General features: G+C 35.0%; 1 protein-coding gene across 3 annotated transcripts in view; it reads left to right on the forward strand.

Moving 5' to 3' along the window:
* The window catches only part of LOC105287753 (C-terminal-binding protein), a 28532-nt gene extending 19240 nt beyond the window's left edge, over nt 1–9292 (forward strand). For all 3 annotated transcript variants that reach the window (XM_026969948.1, XM_026969949.1, XM_026969950.1), the window contains 5 exons: nt 140–328; nt 447–536; nt 664–823; nt 1233–1410; nt 3752–9292. In XM_026969948.1, the coding sequence (XP_026825749.1) occupies nt 140–328; nt 447–536; nt 664–823; nt 1233–1410; nt 3752–4265 (1131 nt within the window). In that variant the 3' untranslated portion in view covers nt 4266–9292. The remainder of the gene's footprint in view (nt 1–139; nt 329–446; nt 537–663; nt 824–1232; nt 1411–3751) is intronic.
* Nucleotides 9293–10488: the final 1196 nt, after the last annotated feature.

Here is a 10488-nt window from a genome sequence, read left to right on the forward strand (position 1 = left end):
TTATGTTTAATTTTTAATTTATATTTCACGTATAATTATGTTCACTCCTATTTCATTAAATCAATTGCGAAAGTATTACCGAAATAGACAGATTTTCTACGTGATAACAATCCCTTGGCGCACCTTGCCTGCATTTTAGGTAAGAGAAGCTGCAACTGGTTGTGCAAGGATACGGGGAGACACATTAGGAATCGTGGGCTTGGGTAGGATTGGTTCCGCAGTGGCACTGCGTGCCAAAGCCTTTGGATTTACTGTCATTTTCTACGATCCATATCTCCCTGACGGTATCGAAAAATCACTAGGTCTCACCAGGGTGTATACGCTACAGGTACGTTCAGCCTTAATCAATTAGAGATTAATTAGAATTTTTCCGATTCAGAAATCTGACATTTTTAATGCAATCTCTCGATAAATTGCGGAATGTTCATTTATTTCCGTTGTTTCAGGATTTGTTATTCCAATCAGACTGTGTATCACTACACTGTACCTTGAACGAACACAATCATCATCTAATAAACGAGTACACTATCAAACAGGTACGTCAGCTAGTTTGCGAGGCAGCAAGACACGATACCTAAATTTGATCGTTAGAAATACGTTCGTCCACATTGCCAGTTTTACCAAAAAAAGAGGAGAAAAATGAATTGCGCGTTTCTGTTTCAGATGAGACCAGGAGCATTTTTAGTCAATACGGCACGAGGTGGTTTAGTAGACGACGACGCGCTTGCCGCGGCTCTTAAACAGGGTAGAATCCGCGCTGCAGCGTTAGATGTTCACGAAAACGAGCCATACAACGTCTTTCAGGGTCAGTCTGGGAATCAGTGTGAGTCTTATCTGTCCCCGCGCCTAATCCTGTCTCGACCGAGTATCTTTTGCCCTCTCTCCACGGCTTATGAGAAAGAAGAAAAGTCTAAATAGCATCGAAGTAGAGCGATACTTTTCTTCGAGTAGAGAGGGCCGATCATAAAAATATATATTTTACGGTGAAAGTGATCCTATGAGGTTTCTATGAGGAATTAGTGAAAATTGGTAAGGGCAGAATCGGAGACTGTGTTTCCGTTTTTCTTTTCGCTCTTAAAGTGTATATATCGAGGAAGAGCGACGGATCGTCTTCACTTTCCCCGTGGCATGTATATTTTTGTGGAGAATCATAGGACACACACTGTCGAAGTCTTGCGTAGCGATCCGGCTTTCCCGATCGATCAACTTTACTTGACACGTGTATCTTATAGGTCCATTGAAAGATGCACCCAATCTTCTATGCACCCCGCATGCCGCCTTCTATAGTGATGCAAGCTGCACCGAGCTGCGCGAAATGGCCGCAAGTGAGATACGACGAGCGATTGTCGGCCGCATACCCGACTGCCTGCGCAACTGCGTGAACAAGGAATACTTCCTTTCCTCAACCGGGTAAGCGCCCCTTTCCCCAGGCTTTGCCTACCTGCCTCCCCCTGCCTCCCAAGTTTCAGAATCTGAATAATAATAATAATATTAATAATAAAAGTCTGTCTCACGATTTGTTAAATGAAGAGAAAAAGACGTAGACGGATATTTTTATATATATATACATATATATATAATAACAGTTATATGAACGCAGTATATTACATGATATTTACATTCCTCTCTCTTCTGTTTTCTTTAATTGACAACAAAACCGGGGGAAAAGGGATACAGTGGTACAGTCACGAAATTGATCAAATTCATTTATAAAAAAAAATAAAATAAAATTATAGATATATATATATATTATTATATATAACTTAGAGATATGTGTTATTTGTATCATTCTGATAGCGTGAGCTATCAAAATGTCAGCTATGCAAATGTACTGAGAATATATTATTTGTATTTTTTCTGATAACGCGAGCTGTAAGAGTTTGTTTTTATATATATGCCTGCTCTCTTCTCCCTCCTTCTTATTGTATTAAGGCTCCTGGCCCCTCACCGCAGCGTCATATTGGATTATGACGTTAAAAGCAGAAAAAAAAAACACGATACAACCGTACGAATTTTTCGTTGCAAATAAGTTAGCCTTTTGTTTGCCACAACGCACGTATTTGATAACCGTAAATTTGTCGAGGCAAGTCGAAACTCTGTTCTGAATTGTTATTTTTGTTGTTGTTAAATGTAAAGTTTAATTTACGTCCATTTTAATTATGCTTTCAAGGCAAAATTAATGTTAAAATAGAAAGTTAATTTAGTTTAGCCACTTTTGATCCACAAGAGGAGAGTTTCAATGCATTTAAATATATATTCTGTCGAATACGAGTTGTGACTTATAACAGAGCTATCCTGATTCGTATGTAGTGGAGAAAAACTTGACGATAATTTTTGCTTCTAACGTCATAACATCGTGTGAATCCTGAGGTGTATAGAATACTATGTACTTTTGTTAGAAAATTAGGATACGAGTTTTAAGGCGCCAGTCCTAACGTATGAGGTTTGTTCTTTTTCGCTGCACTTCTGCAACTAGAGTGCAATGAGTTAGAGTGAAAGGAAAGGGTGCCACCCGATTGACCACAGTTAATATTGGACAAAGCCAATAAAATTAGTCAAATTGAACCTAACCCAAGCAAACTAAGCAATTTGATTGGGTTCAATGTTAACGCGGTGGTCAAACGGGACGCTCCTTGAAAGAAAGTATATTTGTTTCACTCTAATTTATTGCACCAGTTCAAAAGTGCAGCGAGAAAGAACAAACCTATAGTATACTATATTGGGTTACGATGTCATAATACCTTAAGACCGATCGAAGAGAGCGAGAATCTTTTTATTATTTTTCGGATGTTTCACAAATTATTATTATTGAATCAGATATAATAAAACACAGTTGTGGAAAAAAGAAAATAGACTAAAGAATAATAAGTTAATATATACCTAGCCATCCATAATTTCATGTTGAAAAAGTCAAAAAAAGAGAGATTTAAGATGGTTCAGAAATAATTTTTCTATTTTTCCCAAGAACTGTGTTTTCTATCATTTATTTATTATTGAATTTGAATTTTATGATTCAATAAGTAGAAGTAAAGAAAAATAATGAAACTATAGTAGAAATTTGAAAATATAAAAAAAATAGAAATTTTTTATTGTATAATAGAAATATTAAAAATAACTTTATTGAATAAAGTTTGAAAAAAAAGTCGAAATGTCGGGGATGATAACCCAAGATGACGATTGTAACAAGGAGGAGCCAAAAGCCTTAAATAAGATTTAATGGAAAACCTTCTTAAATCTTACATAAGATTGGATCAATTTCGTGATGAGTAACACTGTATCTCTGGTAATTTTTGCAGAAACGGCTTTTCGAGCAGATGTTAACTTCTCTTCTCTTCCGAGTGAAAGTCCGAAAGCGATCGTGAAAGTCGAGCGTGACAAAATCTCTCGATAGAGCGTGTGTGTATAGAGTGTAAAGACTAAGCGCTTAGACGAGACTTATATAGAAAAATGAATGAAAGAGAGATACAAAGAAAGATTCCGTTCTCGGGAATCTCTTGATGACCTGTGTGTGTTCTTCTCGCGTTCCTGTTCTTGTTGGCGAGGAACGATCGCTACTAACGACTACTACCTAGATCACACCCTAGAGCGCCACGTAGAGCGTAACGAAACCACACACAGTGTCAGAAAAAGAAAATTGGAAGCTACTCTACACACCACAATAAAAGCTACTACATAAGTACTGAAAAAAGTGGCGCGCAAAATTGTCGAGGTCTCGCCCATGATGTTGTTTTTCGCTTTCTCTTTTCTTCAGCAGTTACCCTGAGGGCATCAACGGCGGATACTATGCTGGGGCGCTGCCGGTGCAACAGACGGCTCACTCAACAACTCCTCACGATACTGCGCCCCCACCCCCGGTGCCCGGTGCCGGCGGTGGGCACTCCGTCGTCGGCGGCGGTGGCGGTGGTGGCGGTGGCGGAGGTGGCGGCGGCGGGGCCGGCGGTGGTGGGGGCGGGGGCGGCGGGATCGGTGGACCCAACTCCTCGTCCTCGTCCGCCGTAACAGTGGCGGGGGCCGCGGGCGGCGGGGCCGGCGGCGCGGGAGGTGCGGGCGGTGGGCCCGCAGGGCCGCAGGGCCCCCCTGCCGCGGTCGGCGGCGGCGGACCCCCGTCCGCCGCGGGCGTGGTGGGCGCGACCGCCGCCGGTGGGCCCGGCGGCGGCGGTCCCGCGGCCGGGGCCCCCCCCACCGCCGGACTGCCCGGTCTACCACATAGCATAGTGAGCGAGCCCGACCCCCGGCCGAGCCCGCCCGCCCCAAGCCCCCGTTGACCTTGAATAATATAATAACGACCCCCTTGATAATGCGAGACCCGTCTTTCCCTTCCTTCCAACCATTCACCCCGATCACACACTTGACTTGAATTACTACGCGATTACCACATCAGCACATCCACCACGTCCCTATTTTCCTCTCCCCTTGATAATGTCATCCGATTAAGTTGAGATATTTTACCATCACCAGTAACCATCTGGAGTTAACTTGTATTATTATTCCCGATGAATAATAATCATGATGATGATAATGATAATGATTACGATTATGATGATGGCGTAAGAACGGCCGAAACGAGTGCCCCGATACAATCTGTCCGCTCCGCTTTTTCCGAACAACTCTAGAGGAAGTCTGTATTTGAGAAAGAATGAGACAAAAATGTAGACGACGAGACGAGTGAGAATGTGAATGGACGAAGCGGTGAGTTTAATTGAATACACTAGCTACTACCTTTCAGATATAATCGCCTGATGCAACATCCTACGTAAATTACCATAAACTCATTTACGATACATGATAAACCAGTTTCAACTAGATCATTGATTTTCCTCTCAACGCGGATTGTTACATTGAAATGATCTTAGCCAAGTCACATTGGGATATGAGTTGATAAATTAATCAGAACGTGATCTGGCTTGACTTGTTGAGTAACAGGTAAATTAACGTGTTGCTTCATTCTAATTTCAATCGGCGTGCACTGGTGTATTCAATCATACTCGCTACGAAAGAAGTAGAGAAAGTAAGAGAATGAGAAAAACAAAATGCGTGAAAGAGAGAGAGGAAAGCGCGAGGGAGAGGAAGAAAGATAGTGAGCATAAGAGAGAAAGGGGATGAAAGTTGCGGTATACTTGTGTATGTGTGCGATTTTGCGTCCGCATTTCTGCATTTGTAGAATTCCGCGGATAGAATGCATTTTGATGTAATTCTGCGACCAAACCAAATACAGTTGGACAGAATATAATGGTGACAGTATAATAAACGACAACGTAACGTTTGTCTCCTGCGATCTTCCGGTTCCGGTAATTTTATACGACATGAGTCTATTCGATTTAGCTGCGCTCTCTCTCGCACTCTCTTCTTACAAAAAGTTAAATAAATCTCTTCTCATGATACAAAAAAAAATAAGTCTTATAAATATAATGGAAGAAACATATTGCAGATCAATGAAGATGAATACATGTACTCGGTGCAACAGCAATGTCAATGTATTGGGTTGATTTTAAGAATAAAATAATAAATTCGTTCGTCCTTTTGATGATTCAAAGTCTGTTAAAAACGGTTCTCTGAATTACATAGTGGAATTATATATCGTTAGATGATGTGTTGTCTAAACAATTCTAGTAAAGTGTTTCTTTCTCTTAAAAGGATTCTCTTGAAATAAAGGAAAGAAAGAAACTGATAAATGTTTTCATGTGTCAATACATTGATTGTGTCAAATCGTCAGTCATAAAATATAATATTAATTAATTAATGGGATTTATTCAATTATTGGACATATTGGATATATTGGTAAATATTATGAAAAATTGAAGTTATTAATACTTGGTTAAGCTTTATCGAATTTATATTTACGAGTATATTGATTTTCATTTTTAAATCTCTATTAATAGTAAAAATTGGCAATAATTGACAAAAGTTACATTAACGATTGTACAAGAAGAGATGTTTCACACATTTTATATTTGAAAAATAATCAACAATTGTATAGATTTGCCTGTAACATATTTTTACGTTTTTCTAATTGAAGAAAAGAAAGCAAAGAAAAAAGTGTTTGCACTTGATAAAAATAAATGTTTTTCAAATTGATAAAAAATAATTTCATTAATTTTTCTGCTCTTTTGAGTCTTAATTAATTTTTGTCTTCAGCAACTGGGGACTTTTATTTGCTTCTGAATTTTTGTTATTTAATTCTCTTTTAAATTAAAGAAGAAAGAGAAACGAACGAATTAATGCTTTCGATCAGCCTAATATATTACAATAATTTGGATGATAGTTATATTAAGTACAATTATTGAATAAAAGAAAGTGCAGAAAAAACGCGACTGAAACGAACTAACCTGAAGAAAGATAATTCATTGCATGGACGAAAATTTTGATATATACAGACTTTGGAATGATAATCCTGGAAGTGAATAATAATCGCAATAGTTTATAATTAATTATATACAGAATTCAAAGATTTAGTGTGAATATTAAGCAAATCGAGTAGTTCTTCCTTTTCGTAGCATGATGGAAAAAAGAAAGTGGGGCTATTTGTAAAAGCAAATGTTGCAACAAATATAAAGTATTGTATAAGCGATATTACGTTTAGCCTATTCGTTATAGGCACCATTATTATAGTTTATACATTATACATAATTAGTTCCATATTAAAATACAACTTCCAGTTTTTTAACTTCGTAGGTATTAACGAAAATTTCTTTTAATTTCATAATTCTCTTAATCTGAATTAGCCAACTAATGAAATACGAGCACGATTCTCTCTTACTATGTTAGTAATCTTTCCAATTTCACTTAGAAATATTGTCTTAATTTCGGAAAACAGACTTCTCATTTTTTGTTTTATCTTTAATTGTACATCGCGTAATGTATCTTATAATAATATTCTTATCATTATGTTTATTTTCGATAATTGTATCATATCAAATATTTTACAGTCCAATATATTTGCTTAATGAATAAAAAAGAGAGAAAAAGAAAGACTTCCTTCGCACGATTATTTACCCTGATTTGTTTATATTTGACCAAAATGCCAAAAATTCTGCAAGGTTTTCGATATCATCCGCAAGTCATGCATTAATTTGTCACACTGTATTTGGATGTCGTTTTCATTTTTATTATTTAGAAATAATTATAATAATCGCCTCTTTGCGACATGTCATTCGCAACTAATTCGGTGATTTCTGGTAAAACTTCCTTTCAGTGAAAGTTTCGAAGCATTGTTAATAAAATAAGAATATAGCCCATTTTTGTCAAATGTATTTTATTGTGTTTGACATATTTCGCGTCGCGCGTGAAAATGCTGCATGAACAAAGAAAATAATCAGCGTACCAACAGTTCTTGCATTTGTAAAAATAGTGAAAAGTAACAAAAAGTAATAGGATAAGAATATTAGAAATATTCACATACGAATCCATTGTCGATAAAGGATAAAGAACCGACAAAAATTATAATAAAAGATATTATGAATTAATTATTGTTATCTATATTGATAATACATAATATTTGATAGTTTGTAAACACAATTCCGCCTAAGTTTGGACTAAAAGAGGACAGTAAAGGGTTAATATAATTTTAATTCACAAAGTTAACTCATGGAGTGCTTGCTTTTTGCAAAATAAAAAATAAATTAATACTTTAAAAACAGGAGAACAAGCTTATCCAGATGGAATATATTAGTTTTTATTTCGAAATATTTTTAGTATTTCTTTTGTTTAATTTATTAGAAATAAATGTCTTTAGGTGTTGGATGATGCAGCATCTTTATGACGGCTAACATTTATCTTCTAATTACTTACTAATTGATACACAGAGTTTTTTACGATGAAAGTTCCTTTGTTCACAGATATGTCAATGTAGATGATATGTGTTTTTTATTTGAGCATGTATCGATAATTATCATTTGACAAGCGAGCTTAATTAATTTAAAGCAAAATACAATAAAACTTGCGGAAAAAGCATGAAAGAAAATATGAAGGAAAAAGCGAATGAGCGAGCGAATGAGAGAGAAAGAGAGAGAAAGGGAGAGAGGGAGAAGTAGAACAGAAAAATGAGTTTTATTAATAACTGAAATTAATAATTAAAGTACGATTATTGTATGAAATAATTGCGATGTTACGGTCACACGGATATAATACGGCGAAAATAAATCAAGACTAACAATAGCAAAATTAATGGACAATTTTTTGACAAAATTATATGGAAACGATAATGTGGTGATGAGAATAATAATTAAATAAAAAAAGAAAAAAAATATGAAGATTGTCTATTTCGGAGACATGTATACACATATCTATTCGGTTTTTTATTTTGGCAATTTTTATAATTTTGGAAATAAATGTGACGTAATCATCAATGTAAATCCTAGTAGCATGATTATATTAATGATATATTAGTAAATTTGTAACGAAACAGTACGAGTGATTTATATTTTTAACTTTTAGCAACTAATACGTTAAGAAAAGAATGTTCGTTACTTAGCCCATTAATTGCTAATTTTTAAAAGGTATAATAATAACAAATATATTATTTTGATAATAAGATGATTTTAGTAAGGTAACAAAAAACTTGGGTCTATTATGAACAATAAGATTTATAGAAATAAATTTTTTGATATTAAGTTTACATTATAGTATTAACAAACATTAAATTATTAATAATTTGAATATTGAAATTATTAGAGATATTGAAATTAATTATATTATTTGAAGATAGGAACGAGTTTGGTTATAATTAACCAAACATTCTTATATGTTATAAAAATTTCTAAAACAATTTTTTAATATAAAAATTATAAGACAATTTTTTATGTGTAAAATTATATATAATTTCGTCTAAAATTTTGTATAAATACTTGTAAAGACTTGGAGAAATGTAGAGAGAACTATTATAAACATTTAATACAGTTCCTAAAACAGCATTTGTATTATAATCTTTTTGGGAGAAATTATAATTCGGTGCTAAGATCTCACTTTATCGTATTAATGATAAACAGTAAATTTTTAACGGAACAGTACGATCTACATACTATATTAAAACATAAAAAAAGTTTGTTTGTCTTGTAATAAAACGTTTGTTTAAAATTTAAAATACACTAGATTGGGTTACGTTAGATTTCTTTGCTGGCTACATTCTACAAAGGTCGGGGGTGCAAAGAAAGAAGCGGCGGGCCCTCAACCACGCACTCATATTTACTGTTTTCATATATCTGTTATTAATATATATGCATATATTATCAAAAAATTTTGTTCTTTGAACAAGGTAAACAATGATTTGCAGATGTATAATAAAAGTCATGTAACGTATTCCTCTCCTTGCAATTATACAGAGTTATTACTTATATCGACCAAATGCTTTTATATATATGTATTTAATAAAAAGATTTTATGCAGATTTTAATATCTGCTAAAATAATGAGAGTGAACAAATAAATTTTAGTAATTAGAAATAAAGTTTTACAAATAAAATATGTTTCTTGCGTTTTACTCGATATAATATGTAGAACAGTATAAGTCACAAATCTTGGTGCCGGACTTATAATACTTGTGTTGATATTTTCTAACAAATCATTGTTTTTTATGTTACAGTTCTTGATTTTTCATGATGTGGCTTTTAATGGGTTAAAATCTCTGAAAATGCAAAAGAAAATAGACTGAGTTCGGTATTTATGGAAGTTTCCCTGAAGCATCTCGCAAACATCTGAGTCTTTGTCTTTCTGTAAGAAAACTCAAGAAAAAGTATTCCAATTTTAATTTAAAAAATCTGAGATTTTAGAAATTAAAGGAGGAGAGAGAGAGAGAGAGAGAGAGAGAGAGAAAGGGAGAGAGAAAGGGAGAGTGGAGAGAGATAAAAAGAGATAATATAAAATAATAGGAAGAAACGAGAAAGAGAATACAACATACAGAAGAAGGAGAAACACGAAACATCACAGTAAATATACATTTATACATACACTGCGCATAAAAGAGAGAATGGCATTCATCCGTTTTTAACTAAGAACTATGCTACGTACATAAAAAAATATACGAGATATGCTGCATGACGAGGTATTTTATTAAAAGTTTGTTATTCTTTAGAAGAAGGAGAGGAGAAGAAAAATCAGCTCGTCTTGGTGTAGCTGTATTAATATAACGTAGGGAAATATTATACATATTTTTTTTGCAAAAATATTATTGCTTATATATATAAATATATATAATAGATGTATGAATGCGTGCGTGCGTGCGTGCGTGCGTGCGTGCGTGCGTGCGTGCGTGCGTGCGTGCGTGCGTGCGTGCGTGCGTGCGTGCGTGTGTGTGTGTGTGTGTGTGTGTGTGTGTGTGTTCTGCGTGCGTGTGTGCGCGTGTATTGAACGAACACAAGAGAGAAGAAATGGAAAGGAAGAGATGAGAGAGAAAATGAGAGAAAAACGAAAGAGAGAGAGAAAGATAGAAAGAATGAAGCTACTTGAATAAACTACAGCGAGAATTGTTCTCACTTACGCGTAATGTTAAGTGCGA

Source organism: Ooceraea biroi, chromosome 5 (assembly GCF_003672135.1).
Source record: "Ooceraea biroi isolate clonal line C1 chromosome 5, Obir_v5.4, whole genome shotgun sequence".
Classification (NCBI taxonomy): Eukaryota; Metazoa; Arthropoda; class Insecta; order Hymenoptera; family Formicidae; genus Ooceraea; species Ooceraea biroi.